Source organism: Heterodontus francisci, chromosome 15 (assembly GCF_036365525.1).
Source record: "Heterodontus francisci isolate sHetFra1 chromosome 15, sHetFra1.hap1, whole genome shotgun sequence".
In the NCBI taxonomy this organism is placed as follows: Eukaryota; Metazoa; Chordata; class Chondrichthyes; order Heterodontiformes; family Heterodontidae; genus Heterodontus; species Heterodontus francisci.
The window spans coordinates 59560657-59576686 of record NC_090385.1 but is presented as its reverse complement, the minus strand read 5'-3'; the positions used below and the strand labels follow the sequence as shown (position 1 = coordinate 59576686).

At 44.2% G+C, this 16030-nt stretch overlaps 1 protein-coding gene across 1 annotated transcript in view; it reads left to right on the top strand.

The window, feature by feature from the left end:
• The window catches only part of LOC137377684 (ATP-binding cassette sub-family C member 5-like), a 269211-nt gene that overhangs the window by 97173 nt on the left and 156008 nt on the right, over positions 1-16030 (top strand). Inside the window, exons 6-7 of the mRNA XM_068047603.1 lie at positions 7318-7551; positions 12964-13137. Of these exons, the coding sequence (XP_067903704.1) occupies positions 7318-7551; positions 12964-13137 (408 nt within the window). The remainder of the gene's footprint in view (positions 1-7317; positions 7552-12963; positions 13138-16030) is intronic.

The following is a 16030-nucleotide window of genomic DNA, read 5'->3' as shown; positions in this document are numbered from 1 at the left end:
TGGTTGGAGAGAGAGAGAGAGAGAGAGAGAGAGAGTGGGTGGAGAGAGAGAGAGAGAGAGAGTGGGTGGAGAGAGAGAGAGAGAGAGAGTGGGTGGAGAGAGAGAGAGAGAGAGAGTGGGTGGAGAGAGAGAGAGAGAGAGAGTGGGTGGAGTGAGAGTGGTGGTGGTGGAGAGGAGAGGGAGGAGAGAGTGGGGAGAGAGAGAGAGAGAGAGAGTGGGTGGAGAGAGAGAGAGAGAGAGAGAGTGGGTGGAGAGAGAGAGAGGAGAGAGAGTGGTCGGAGAGGAGAGCGAGAGAGAAGAGAGTGGGTGGAGAGAGTAGAGAGCAGAGAGTGGGTTGGAGAGGAGAGAGGTGAGAGAGAGAGATGGGTGGATGAGAGAGAGGAGAGAGGGAGAGAGAGAGAGAAGGACGGAGGGTGGTTGAGAGTGGGAGGAGGGAGAGAGAGAGAGGGAGGGTGGTGGATGAGAGGAGGAGGTGAGATGGAGAGGGGAGGGTGGGAGGAGAGGGAGGAGAGAGAGAGAGGGAGGGAGACGAGGGAGAGAGAGAGAGGGAGGGTGGAGAGAGGAGGAGTGAGAGAGAGGAGAGGGAGGTGGGTGAGAGAGGTGAAGGGAGAGAGAGAGAGGGTGTGAGGGTGGGTGGAGAGAGGGAGAGGGAGAGGAGAGGGGAGAGTGTCGTGGCTGGGTAGGAGAGTGAGGGTGGGTGGAGAGGGAGAGAGAGGGGAGAGTGTCTGGCTGGGTAGCGGAGAGGAGAGAGGGGAGAGTGTCTGTCTGGGTAGATGAGAGGGAGAGAGGGGGTGGTGGGTAGAGAAGAGAGAGAGAGGGACTGTGAGTGGGTGGGAGAGAGGGAGAGGGTTTGGGGGGAGAGAGAGGAGAATGGAGGGGGAGAGAGAGAGGGGGAACGTTGAGAGAGCCTTGAGTCCGACGGGCTGGGGGAGGGAGCGAATGCGGGGGTAATGGAAGGTGAGAGAGAGAGAGAGATGGAGGGGCGGGGGGTTGACAGAGAAAGCGGGCACGATCAAAGTGGGGGTTTAAGACACAGATGGGGCGGATGACTCAGAGGGGGGATGACACGGGGTGGGGGGAGGGTGGGAAGAGCAACGCAGAGGATGGGATGACAGAGGGGGAACAACACGGGGGAATGCAACACAGAATGGGGGGAACATCACAGAGGGGAGGAACACAGAGGGGCAACACAGAAGGGTGGGGGGAGATAGACAGAGAGAGTGAATGAGCCATACATACAAACAGAGAGAGGAGGGACAAGAGAGCATCAAGATCCCTCTTGACAGATGGACATGTGTCCGTAATACTACGCATTGCTACACAGGTGTGCAGGCAAACATTCACTACTTGTGCAAACAAAAATAATGCCAGGCATCTCTCTAAATCAGTGTCCAACATAGTATAGAGAAAGTAAGTCAATAAAATGGTCTTCTCATTTGAAGCTTCTTCACAAAAATGCACACCTTTGTTGTTGTTTTGATGAATAGTAAGATAAATTTTGAATGCCTTTATCTTTCTGAAATTGTCTCACTGTGAGCTGAGATATAGACATAAGTGAATTTAAGAGAATTGCTGTATTGGAGGAACTGAAGGGTGCTCTTTATTTGTAATTGTGTCTGTCGAATTTTGTCACGAGCTTTGCAGAACAAATGAATTTTGTCCTTGAGAGATTCTGTTGTTCCTATATTTCCTATATAGAATCCAGGACCGAGTTTAACAGCCTATCCAGATGAATAAAGTAGACTTGGTTACCCACCGTTAATCTCTCTCTCCCTCCTGTCTCTCTCGCTTTTCTGTTTTACATGACTCTTCTGAAGTAGTATCTGCTCCGTCCTATAAAATTCTCCTGATTTGGAGATTACTGCCATTTTGTTGGGTGCCCTGTCTTCAGGCACATATTGCAAGCAAGTGGAGAAGTTGCGTGAACATTGACCACGGGTTAAATTGTCTTGTGACAACAGCAGTGTGAGAAATCGTTTGTCTTTCTGTTGCTGATTTGTCTACTGCTTCACCTCACTAACCACAATAAAAATCCTCCCCTTGAATTCCATGGTTTATTGGATGAATTTGCAGATCTGACACAGTAGGTATCCACAGAGGGCATTCAGTCAGGTCCATCGATCACCCCATGACATGGTGTAGCTAGCTCTGCTCTGTCAACAAAAGTAATTCACGTCGGCATTATGTAGTATTTTGCTTGCGAGCTGGCTAATACAGTTGTGCTGCTCTCCATTGATGGTTGTATGCTTAGCTACTTTATTTAACGGGAGAAATGTCTTTTAAATCGGACTGTGTTTTGATGGCATTAGATTGGCGATACACTTTCTATACAGATTAATTGCCCTCATGTCTGTGGCTGAGTCAGTGGTTTTGCCAGATGTCCGTGGTGCAATATGTCGATGCCTATCCTTGGAGAGGAGAGAAGGCTCTAGTTGGGATAAAGAGAAAAGAAGTAAAAGCGAGGAAGGGGGGAGAAAAAGTGGAATTTTAGGGTATTTCTTTGCGTTTGGGGCCACACTTCCCAGTTCAGTTTGGTTTTATGTGGGAATTGAAAACAAATGGCCTCAGCTATGACATACAAAAATAAATAATTACAGAAACTTTACATTTATTTTGTACTGATTCCCCTAGGCCTTCCCACTTTAGTAACCAATCAATTCTGACAGGATTAATTTCCATCATCATTTTAAAGACTCAATTGCATTTGCCTGGAAGCCTGCATTTCTGTACTCTGAGCCTCTCCTGATAATTAAATGCCCCAAGATCTGGTGGCCCTCGCCTGCATCTTCTGCAGAGTCTTGATAACACCCATCATGTGAGGGAACTAAAACAGGGCACAGTAACCAAGGTGGAGCCATCCCAATGTCTTATATAGGGTAAGTGCTGTATTTCTGGTATACTATTTCACTGCCCCAGCTATACATTCTGACACCCTGTTCACTTTTTCTGCAACTTTGCGATATTGGCCATGACGTTCAGTGTTTTACAAATGACCCCGCGCGGTCTCTTTCCTGCTCCATAGCCTTTAGAGAGTCCTAATTCCTGCACACTTCTTCGGGAGGTAAATTTCTTCGGGGTCTATCTCACTGTGCTGCTATAACCTTGGCAGAAATTCTGTGGAAAGCTCAACTATGTGTGTAAATGGTGTTGCTGCCGAACTTTGTACTTTCAGCAAAGGTAATGATCATACTATTGATGCCTTTATTCAAATGATAAAGATGGTGAAAAGCAATAGTTATAACATGGATTCCTGTGTCACTTCAGTAACCAAACCTCACCCACAGTAACCATTAGTAACCACCCTCTGCATATGCTTAAGATCGGGCGGAATTTTGTGTCAGGCGGGAGACCTCACCCACCGGCCAAAAAGTCGGGGCGAGCCCACCTCTGCCGGGCCTGGGAGCCATGCTGTAATTTTACGTGGCCCTTATTTGGCCTCGGGCAAGACCAGCTCATCTGAGGCAGGAAATCCCGCCTTCAAGAGCTGCCAGTGCCACCGGGAGTGGTGGCCACTGCTGGGACTGCAGGGGGCAGTTGGACCATTGCGGGGGGTTGCAGGGGGCCCTCCTTGCAGCACAGGGTACCCGATCAGGAGGGGTGCCCCCACGCCACCACATCCCCCCACAAACCCGCAAGGATGCTGCCAAGTTTTACTGGGCAGCCTCTTTGGGGGGGCTTGAACCACCCACCTACCACTGGTAAAATACCACCAGCAGTGGGAAAGGCCCGTAAGTGGCAGTTAATTGGTCACCAGGGCCTTAATTGGCTGGGGCAGATGGGCCATTTCTTGCCGCCGCCACCCCTCGTAAAGTTTCAGCAGGGGCAGGAATGCGACAGGAATGGCACCGTCTGCCTCCCACTCAAATTTGCCACGTCCTCCCACCTCCAGCCCGCTCCTGTGGCGGGGGCGGGGCGGGGGGGGGGGGTGTAAAATTCCAGCCATAGCAAACTCACATTCCCATAGGACTTAACTGTATACAGCCTTTCATACAGCATTTTATTTAAGACTTTTTGGGAATCCACATCAATAATATTACTGGGCTACTGTCGGGTGTGAGAGTCCCCTGCGGTGTCTCACTTAGGTTCGGAGCCGTACTCCAGATATAACCGGAATGAGTGACTCAACACCAAATAATGTGTTAAAACTGTAATTTTATTGAGTAATTATTAAACAATTATTAATAAAGAGGAAAGAAAGATAACTTTATTAAAATGTAAGGAAGGGAAAGAGTATGGAAAGGCAAAAAAACTTATAGCACAACTGCTATAACACCAAATTAGTTTGTTCAAGACAGCTCCTTAAAATGGTACTGCGTTCCCCCTTGGTACAGACTCCAAGATTACCAAGTCTCCGGAGAATCTTGCACGGGAGTTGACTCCAGTCACTCTGTCAACGTCCCTTCCTCCGTACTCTTCAGTGGATGACAAATCCACTCCAGCTGCAGCCTTGAACGTGGGATGCTGTTCCACATTAAATCCAATTTCTGGCTCCATTCCAGCCTTCCGAGGTTTACATTCAGACTTTCTCAAAACGAAGGTCTGACAACCATGAGTCTTTATCAAATTCTTCTCACAGGCACTACGAGGCCGCTCAGGCTGTTGACACATCCTTTGATGGTGTCTCTCACCTGCCATCAATTAAACTCCATTTTCTGATACCACACCATTGTGGACCACCCCATGTGCAAGGTTATCCATTGTTCGGCTTATAGTTCAAGGGTCATCGAATACCATTAGAACTGATTTCCGTTTAAATAATGGGAGACAACTATTATTTTTAAGAAATGTAAACAGTAGTTTAGACAAAACGGCAGCTGTGCATGGCCTGACCAGCATTAAAACAAAAGAAATAAGTTCTTGGGGAAAAACAAGTTCATACTATTGATAAGAGCAAAATACTGCAGATGCTGGAATGAGAACAGAAAATGCCGGCAATACTCAGCAGGTCTGGCAGCATCTGTGTTTCTCTCTACACACTTTCTGTTCTCATTTCATACTATTTATTGCCATTGATTACATAATTGATTAATTACTTGACTTAATCAGAGTACAATCACACTTAGTTTTAAATTAATGTCCACCAAGTAACCTTTAAAAATTCAGCAGAGGTTTAATACAGGTTTTTTTTAAAGTCAGTGGCAAAGTAAAAGCAAGGCAGAAGTAAAATGCAAAAAGTAGTGGCTGCACTACTATCATTGGCCAAGTTTTGACCTGAGTTGGTGAGACAGCATCACCGTTTGCAAAAGGCATTTTAAAATCCCTAACAACCACTGTTCTTTCTACATGATTACATGTAGATTCCAAATGAGCGCAGCTCTGTTGGTTCCTTATGGCAGTTGGCCTATAACTGGTATCAACATAACTGATCTATAACTCTCAGGTTCTCTTTCCTTTTTTAAATATAAGCAACACATGAGCCTCCTTCCTGTCTATGGGGACATTGCTTGGTCACAACAAACTGGGAAATACATAATGCAGACATTATGCTTGCATAATTCAGCCCCCATTTCCTTAGATGCTGTGCAGTGAATACCATCAGGGCAATTTGTTTGTAAGAGCCCCAATCCTATCGGGAGTTAATTTATGTGCATTCAATTTTGATGTTACGTCTATCTCTCAGATCTGACAACCTCAGTGAGGAAAACAGATGTAATGTCTGTTTCATGAGATAGCCATGTATTGTAGGCTTTTATGATGAATGAATGAAACATTAATGGTAACTTTAAGGAATTGCTGTCCTGGGGAGGAGCTTTACATGTCGTAAATATAGAAATAATGTCCCCTACCCCTTCTTACTTCTGACGATCTTTGGCTCACTAAAGAAAGGTAAGATGTTTTGAGAAATGGAAAAAATTGCAAAATCATACATTCCATGTTATAATCCCCACGGAGATCACAAACCAAAAGAATCCAATTCAGCGACTGACCCCAATTTAGAGAAAAAAAAACAAACGGACAAGATTTTACTTTTATAAACTTTACTTTAACACTCAAACCAAAGCCAACAGAAATTAAACATGAACTAACAGTTAAATCATGGTCAAGATATTATATATATAAATATATATTTAAGATTACATGTTAGTTATGAGATGCAACAAAGATCTCACGAGTCTTGTGGGCAGTTCTCTCCACAGAAATAGCACCAGGTACGGCCACAAAGACCTTCAGACCTTTGAACTTTTCAAGTCGATCTCCAGATCCTGTCTTCCAAGATGCAAACTCCCATTTCCATTCGATAGCTTATTTTTTTGCAAAGCCGAACTCCACCAATACCATCCCCACTAAAACTGCACACCCTTCCAGAACTTCCGTAGTTTTGCTCATAACAATCTTAATGACTTAAGTAACTCTTTAAGACGTAGAAAATAGCTGCAGCAACTTGTATTTGCCAATGGCCAGCTCCCAGAAAGCAGGTTCCAATTACAGCAGCTTGTCTCTTCAAAACAACCACATCTTGTTGCTTGCTTCAACACACTGCAATCTTGAAAACTGAAACCTGAGCTCCAGTCACATGTCTCTGGTCCCACCTCTGATCAGAGGACTGTTTGTTTTGACCGGTCCTTACTAGTTCTGTCTTCTCCAGAACTCTGAAGCTTTCAGTTTCCTTTTCCAGTAAATGACTGTCTCAGCAAAAATTAAGCTTTAACTCCAAAGTTAGTGCATCTAGCAGTACATTTAACAGGTCAACAGTTCAGATAGCAGTCTGTTCATGCACAGACTCCATTAAAATGTATAATCTTTTCATTGAAGCTAAGAAATCTTGCATTGAATTATGTTTCTTATTTAAAGTATTCTAGACTTTTCTTTTTTTCAATGTCACTCTTTGAAAAAATCTTTCACTGCATCAGTTACAATCTGCTAAAACTTTGCACTGCCATGTGTAGTTCCTTTTAAAGCCTGGCTACTGGCTACCCTATCCGAACCCGACCACGACCAAGCCCGACTACATGTGTCGAGTTCGGGTTGGGTTGGGTCTCTATTCTGTGTCCAGCATTTGGGGTCGCGTCGGGCTGGACTGTACTGTTTGGTTTCGTATTGTTTTTGTTTAAGTCTATGATCTTTTTCTGTTTCAAAAATATGTTATTTTCGGGTCAGGCATTTAAAAAAAATTAAAGGACTCGGTCCCGGATTGGGTTCGGGTTGGCTGAAGTTGGGTCGGGTTTTAGTTTTATACCCAAGCCAAGCTTTAGTTCCTTTCCTATGTGCTAAGAACATCCAAGTAAAAAAGAATGCAGATTAACAGTTCAGTATCTTGCGAGGTATTTTCCATGATCTAGAATAGAAAGGTATTAACCCTTTGTGTTTTTCCAACAGGCTCTTGTCATCAGGAGACTGTTAGAGTATGCTCAAGCCTCAGAATCAAACCTTCAGTATGGGCTGCTTTTAGTGTTGGGCATTTTTACAGCAGAGCTGGTACGTTCATGGTCATTTGCTCTGACCTGGGCCTTAAACTATCGAACTGGAACTCGACTCCGGGGAGCGTTACTTACCTTGGCCTTTGAAAAAATTCTTAAACTACGAAACACTAAAGATGTGACAGTTGGAGAAGTAAGTATTTCCTTATTGTATGTCACTTATATAAAAAAAAAATTCTCTATAGATATATCTAATTTAATGCTCATGTGGCAGAGGAGCATCTGAAACAGAATTGGTGCAAGGAAAATCACATGATGAAATCTTTCTCTTAGAATTACTAGCATTACCATATCCAGCACAGTCAAGAAAGCTCTGAGCAGAATTAGCTTGAGATAGCCTGTGAAATTTTATTTCAGCAACCTTTCCTTGGCTTTGTTTAAAGTTTGGCACCCCACTCTGCTTGAAGTCTGCTCCCTGCTGCTACCCTGTCCCCATGCAACATTTCCAATGCAATTTGAAACAAAGAGAAAAGATAGCTGTTGCAGAGATAAAATGAGGAAAGAGGGGAAAAAGGACGATTGAAAGCATAATTGAAATACAGAAACAAGAGAGATGACTTTGAGGGAAAAGAAGGGAAAAAAATTTAAGGGGAGAGAGAAACAAAACTCAAGGGTGGGAGAGAGAGACAAAAATGAGGGAGGGAAGAATGGGCAAAAGTAAGATAATGAGATATGAAAGTAAGTGGCATGAGAACCAAAAATGGAGGAGTGATGAAAGTGAAGGAGAGAGCAAAACAGATTAAGATTTTCCTCTTGTGCATCTCACTGTCTCAACACTCCAGCCTTAGCCGTACTTGCTGGAACTCACTCTTTGAATCCTCTGCTTTATTGTTTCAGTCTCAGGTTTTCAGGAAACTTTTAAAAACAATATTTTCAATCATGCATGCAAAGAACAAGAAGCAACAGCAAAAACTTATTTATTTAGTGCAGGGATTGCCAACCTTTCCTTCAGTTCTCATAAAGGAAAAATATCACGAGCCACCCACCCCACTTGCACCCCACCAGCTTGCACCACCCTGCTAGCACACCCCCCCTCACTGCTTGCACCCCCCAGCTTACAACCCCACTCCGCTTGCTCGTCCCCTCCTCGTTGCTCGCTCGTCCCCTCTTAGCCGCTCGCACATTCAGTTGTGACATCAGTCCACATGGTGACATTAGTGCGCTGCGCAATGATGTCAGGAAGCGCGGATTAATGCTAGCAGGATGACGTGGGCGATCAGACTGTGTTGTCAGGAGCTTTGTATGATCTACTCAAAGGCCACGCAAGCTACCAGTAGCTCGCAATCAATGTGCAGGTGACCCCTGATATAGCATTAAGATAATAAAGCGTCCCAAGGCGCTTCACCAGAGCATTATAAAACAAGGAATGACACTGAGCCACAAAAGGAGATATTAGGTCAGATGAGCAAAAGCTTGGTCAAAGAGGTAGGTTTTAAGGAGTGTCTTAAAGGAGGAAAGTAAGATCGAGAGGCAGAGAGATATAGGAAGGGAATTCCAGAGCTTGGGCTCTACGCAACTGAAGGTGCAGCCACCTGTGGTGGGGCGATAATAATTAGGGATGCACTAGAAGCCATAATTAGGGAGTGCCGATTTCTTGGAGGGTTGTGGGGCTGGTGGAGTTTACAGAGATAAGGAGGGGTGAGGCCATGAAGGGATTTGGAAACTAGGACGACACCACCAATTTTCGTGTCATCTGCGAACTTACTTATCATACCTCCTATATTCACGTCTAAATCATTAATGTACACTACAAACTGCAAGGGTCCGAGCACCGCTCCCTGTGGTGCACCGCTCCCTGTGGTACACCACTGGTCACAGGCTTCCACTCGCAAAAACAATCCTCGACCATTACCCTCTGTTTTGCCACTAAGCCAATTTTGGATCCAATTTGCCAAATTGCCCTGGATCCCATGGGCTCTTAACTTCTTAACCAATCTCCCATGCGGGACCTTATCAAAAGCCTTACTGAAGTCCATGTAAACTACATCAACTGCTTTACCCTCATCTACACATCTATTCACCTCCTCAAAAAATTCAATCAAGTTAGTTAGACACGATCTCCCCCTGACAAAGCCATGCTGACTATCCCTGATTATTTCCTGCCTCTCCAAGTGGAGATTATTCCTGTCCATCAGAATTTTTTCCAATAGTTTCCCAACCACTGATGTTAGACTCACCGGCCTGTAATTACCTGGTCTATCCCTGCTACCCTTCTTGAATAATGGTACCACATTCACTGTCCTCCAGTCTTCTGGCACCTCTCCCGTGGCCAGTGCAGATCTGAAAATTTGTGTCAGAGCCCCTGCTATCACCTTCCTTGCCTCACATAACAGCCTGGGATACATCTCATCTGGGCCTGGGGATTTATCCACTTTTAAGACCACTAAAACATCTAATACTTCCTCCCTTTCAATGTTAATATGTTCAAGTATACCGCAATCCCCCTCCCTGATCTCTACATCTACATCTTCATTCTGCACAGTGAAAACAGATGAAAAGTAATCATTTAAAACCTCACCTATGTTCTCTGACTCCACACACACATTACCATTTTGGTCCTTAATGGGCCCTACTCTTTCCCTGGTTATCCTCTTGCCCTTAATATACTTACAAAACGCCTTAGGATTTTCCTTTATCTTGCCCGCCAATGTTTTTCATGTCCCCTCTTCGCTCTCCTAATTTTGTAAGTACCCCCTACACTTTCTATACTTCTAATGCCTCCACTGTTTTCAGCACTCTGAATCTGCCATAAGCCCCCTTTTTTTTCCTGATCCAATCCTCTGTCCCTTGACATCCAGGGTTCCCTGGACTTGATGGTCCTACCCTTGACCTTAACCAGTACATGTTGGCTCTGAACCCTCACTATTTCCTCTTTCAATGACTCCCACTGGTCTGATGGAGACTTTCCAACAAGTAGCTGGTCCCAGTCCGCTTTGGCCAGATCCTGTTTTATCAAATTGAAATCGGCCATCCCCCAATTCAGTACCTTTATTTCTGGCCCGTCTTTGTCCTTTTCCATAACTACCTTAAATCTTAGAGTTATGGTCACTATCCTGAAATGCTCCCCCACTGATACTTCTACCACTTGTCCAGCTTCATTCCCTTGGATTAGGTCCAGTACTGCCCCTTCTCTTGTAGGACTTCTTACGTACTGGCTCAAAAAGCTCTCCTGTATGCATTTTAAGAATTCTGCCCCTTTAAGCCTTTTGCACTAAGACTATCCCAGTTGATATTAGGTAAGTTGAAATCGCCGACTATTATTACCCTATTATTTTTACACCTCTCTGACATTTGCTTACATATCTGTTCCTCTATCTCTCCCTGACTGCTTGGAGGCCTGTAGTACACGCCCAGCCAAGTAATTGCCCCCCTTTTGTTCTTAAGTTCCACCCATATGGCCTCATTTGAGGAACCTTCTAAGATATCATCCCTCCTTACTGCAGTAATTGACTCCTTGATCAACAATGCAATATCACCTCCTCTTTTATCCCCTCCCCTATCAAGTCTGAAGATTCTATACCCTGGAATATTGAGTTTCCAGTCCTTCACCTCCCTCAGCCATGTCTCTGTGATAGCAATAATGTCATAATCCCATGTGCTAATCAATACTCTCAATTCATCTGCCTTATTAGTAAGACTCCTTGCATTAAAGTAAATGCAATCCAGCTTTGCATTTTTAACTTGTTCCTTAACAGGTCTATATTTGCTCTTCCTTCCAGACTGACTCAGTTTCTCTTCTATATTTGGCCATGCCTCACCCCCTACTGTACCTCCACTCTGTATCCCATCCCCCTGCCAAATTAGTTTAACCTCCACCCCCAACAGCACTAGCAAACCTCCCAGCAAGGATGTTGGTCCCGTTCCGGATCAGGTGCAACCCATCCAACTCGTACAGGTCCGACCGCCGCTCCTGTTTTCAGCTGTCTTAAGCATGCAGGTGCAACAGGCGGTAAAAAAGGCAAATGGTATGTTGGCCTTCATAGCGAGAGGATTCGAGTGCAGAAGCAGGGATGTCTTGCTGCAATTATACAGGGCCTTAGTGAGGCCACACTTGGAATATTGTGTGCAGTTTTGGTCTCCTTATCTGAGGAAGGATGTTCTTGCTATAGATTTACCAGACTGATTCCTGGGATGATGGGACTGACATATGAGGAGAGATTGAGTGGGTTAGGATTATATTCGCTGGCGTTCAGAAGAGTGAGGGGGGATCTCATAGAAACCTATAAAATTCTAACAGAACTTGACAGGGTAGATGCAGGAAGGATGTTCCCGATGGTGGGGGTGTCCAGAACCAGGGGTCATATTCTAAGGATACGGGGTAAACCTTTCAGGACTGAGATGAGAAATTTCTTCACCCAGAGAATGGTGAGCCTGTGGAATTCGCTACCACAGAAAGCAGTTGAGGCCAAAACATTGAATGTTTTCAAAAAGGAGTTAGATATAGCTCTTGGGTCTAAAGGGATCAAACGGTATGGGGCGAAAGCGGGAACAGGTTACTGAGTTGGATGATCAGCCATGATTATAATGAATGGCGGAGCAGGCTCGAAGGGCCAAATGGCCTACTCCTATTTTCTATGTTTCAGGTAAGTTGAAAACAGGAGGTGGTTATATGGCTAATATCATGTTTACATGAGAATAGGAAGCATATGAGAGAAATTAAAAACAATTATGAGTCATAGAATATTCATGACTAGCTGGGGTTGGGGGGAGTAGTGGCAGTGAGTCAACAATTGTTATCTATTAACTTATTTTATCGCCTCAAGCTTGACCTTTGGAAAATTTTTCTAGTTGGCTTCTTTGCATGAATCCTCCACAAGCTTTAGCTCACCCAAACACTTCAGCCCTTGTTCTCACGTGCAGTAAGCCCCACATTTCCACCATCTCTCTCTTTTCAAAATGCCACTGGCTTCTTTGTCCCAGTGTGACGATTTTATGTTTGAATCCCTTCATGGCCTCACCACACACATTATTGACTTCTTCTTGCTTCATGTCCCAATATTCCTCCAACACCAGATTTGTCATCCTTTACTTCCTTCACTCCTTCATTGATCGGCACCTGTTCAGCACTTATACACCTGCGCTCTGGAATTCTATTCTGTTGGCCCTGCCTTTGCTCTATCTGCTTCTAACACTCCTTCTGTGTTTTTGATTACCTGTCCTAACCTCTCCATTTCCCTCCCCTTTCCTCAAGCTCAACATCAAGTAAATCCCTTTCCTCTATTATTAGATACTCTTAAGATATTTTGCTAAAAGTGCTATATAAGTAGAATTTGTTATTGTTTTACTGCTTGGTGTCTTCATCCTCTGTAAAACACTTTGGGACATTTTATTACTTGAAGGCAACACCTAACTATTAGCTGTGCCCTGATGGGAGGAATTTCCAGTTCAAATCTTAAATATCGAATTCAATGACTAGAGTTTTCAACTCTAACTATTCAATTGCACAGGGAAGTATAAACTAGCTGACGAAATGACTAGATTTCTGTGCACTTATAGTGATTAAAATGTAGCAGAATATAACGTTGAGCTTGTCATTCTCTTTTAGTTGGTGAACATCTGCTCAAACGATGGACAGCGTCTCTTTGAAGTGGCCTCTGTGGGTTCCATGTTAACAGGAGGCCCACTCGTCGCCATACTCGGAATCATCTACACTGCATTGTTTCTTGGACCCACTGCCCTGCTGGGATCAGCTGTCTTCATTCTTATCTATCCATTACTGGTAGGTACTGTACATAATACTTTCCTACATTTCCAGTGGGTTAGATTGATGGGGGAATATAGATGAAAATAATAAAGGAAATAGTATCTGTTTTTCTGTTTACATTTCAATTCTTGTTGGATTGAGTTGGCAGTGGTTTACAGTAACTATATTTTCACCTTCAGGATCAGGGTTCAAATCCAGGTATGAATGAGCAAAGAGTGCTTGACTAAATAGATTGTCATTATAAAGAAGACATAGAAAGACAGTAGTCCTGTTCATATTCCATTGTCCATTCCTCTTGTATGTTTTGCTCACAGGCTTTCCCAGTCTTTTTCCTTTTACTCTGCCAATCTGCATTCCTCCTACATCGTTGCTCTCTTCTTGATTCTCTTTGATTCTTTTTCTCATCAGTGTCACTTGTTAAAAGAAATCTGCATTGTGCAGTCACAAATTACACTTTTTGTTCTTGAAATCTGCACCTTTGAAGGCAGTACTTGAGTTTGCATGAGTAAAACAAGTGATGCTTGTAATCAATTGGTACAACTGTAACCATCAATGATGGATGTTCCTTTTGTTGTTGCAAATCTTGGGAGATTTCAAAGACAGCAGCCACTGACAGAAAAAAACTAAAATGAACGTGTCATAACATAACTAGTTGGGAAATTTGGAACAAAAGGAGCCCTTTTGTAAAAATCTGTTTCAATTCCATAAACAAAGAAGTTTTGGAAAGAAACATTTGCTCTCAAAATACAAAAGTCACAACTCGGAATAATTACTGACGATGGTATTATCCAGCTTGACAATGAGTATTAGAAAATTGATTTAATGCAGTTGTTCTGTGTTAACGTTCATGCAGATCTTTGCAGATTTTCTATAGTACCCAGTGCCCAAATATTGTTCGAAAAACATCCGCTCTGTAACATGAAGATTTATTTAGCACTTTAAAAAATTCTACTTTTGCACAACTTTTGAAACTTTTTAATCTGTAAGACAGATTTAGGAAGAAAAAATTGTTACACAGTATGAAATGGGGATTAATTTCCACAGAGGTCTCCCGATTGTCCGCCGTAACTTTGGCGGAAGGGAACAGCGTAAAGGGCATTTATGCTGCTCTTCCAGGGTTTCTGTGGCTCTTTCGCTGAAGTTACAGTGGACAAGTGGAGGAACAAGCAGCAAAATTTCACACCCGTAATCGTACAAGATGTAGAATATTTCAAATAGGGATAGTGGAATATTACAAGCAGAACCAATGTGCGTATTGTTTTATTCCAAAATATTTTTTCTCAATTTGTAACATTTGCTGGAGTCCCATTGAGTTATCTCTATACTTGAAATGTTACTCCATAAGTTTAAACTTTTACAGAAACATTTTGATGGGCAACACAATTGTACCATGGCAGGGTCCACTAGACAGTGAGTGAGGTCAATTGTGATTCATAGATGCTGCTCCTCCGTGAGGCAGAGTATCGTGGATAGCACGTATAGAGAGATGGTCACACCGCAGGCTCAGTCTCCACGGGCAGGAAGGGAATGGGTGACCATCAGGCAGAGCAAGAGGATGAGGCAGGCAGTGCAGGAATCTCCTGTGGCTATTCCCCTGCAAAACAGATTTACTGCTTTGTATACTGCTGGGGGGAATGACCTCTCGGGGAAAGCAGCAACAGCCCAATTCGTTGCACCACGGTTGGCTCTGCTGCACAGGGGAGGAGTAAAAAGTGTGGGAATGCAATAGTTATATGGGATTCATTTGTAAGGGGAATAGATAGGCGTTTCTGTGGCTGCAAATGAGACTCCAGGATGATATGTTGCCTCCCTGGTGCTAGGGTCAAGGATGTCTCAGAGCTGTTACAGGACATTCTGAAAGGGGAGGGTGAACAGCCAGTGGTCGTGGTACATATTCGTACAGAACGACGTAGGTTTTAAAAAAAAAAGGATGAGGTCTTAAAAGCAGAATATAGGGAGTTAGGAAGTAAGTTGAAAAGTAGGACCTCAAAACTAGTGATCTCAGGATTACTACCAGTGCCATGTGCTAGTCAGAGTAGAAAATAGTAGGATATATCGGATGAATATGTGGCTGAAGAGATGGTGTGAGGGGGAGGGTTTTAGATTCCTGGGACATTGGGAATTGGTCTGGGGGCGGTGGGACCAGTACAAACTGGCTCATCTTGACCTTCAGTTCCGCTTTCCTGCCTGCTCCCCATATCCCTTGGTTCCCTGCGAGACCAAAAAGCTATCTATCCCAGCCTTAAATGTATTCAATGATGGAGTATCCACATCCCTCTGGGGTAGAGAATTCCAAAGATTCATAACCCTTTGTGTGTCGTAATTTCTCCTCATCTCAGTCCTGAATGATTGACCCCTTATCCTGAGACTGTGTCACCGTGTTTTAGATTCCCTGACCAGTGGAAACAATCTCTCAGCTTCTACCCTATCAAGCCCTTTCAGAATATTGTATGTTTCAATTAGATCGCCTCTCATTCTTCTAAAATCCAGATACTATTGGCCCAATTTACTCAGCTTCTCATCGTAGGATAACCCCCTCATTCCAGGGGCCAATTTAGTAAATCTTCACTGCACGCCTCCGGTGCAAGTATATCCTTTCTTAAATGTGGAGACCAAAACTGCACACAGTGGGCTGGATTTTACCTTAGGCGGACGGTAATTCGCCTCCGGTGTGAAAGTCGGTGGCGAACCCACTTCCGCCTAGCCTGGGGATCCGTCCCGCATTTTACCCGGGTCCCCGGGCTTTAATTGCCCCGAGGCGGGACTTCCACCCACTTGAGGGAGGAGGTCCCACCTCAGTGAGCTGCCGGCCAATCAATGGGCCGGCAGTTCTTAGTCCCAGCAGCGCCACCAGGAGCAGTGGCCACTGCTGGGACTGCAGCCCAGCTGAAGCCATGGATCCAGGAGG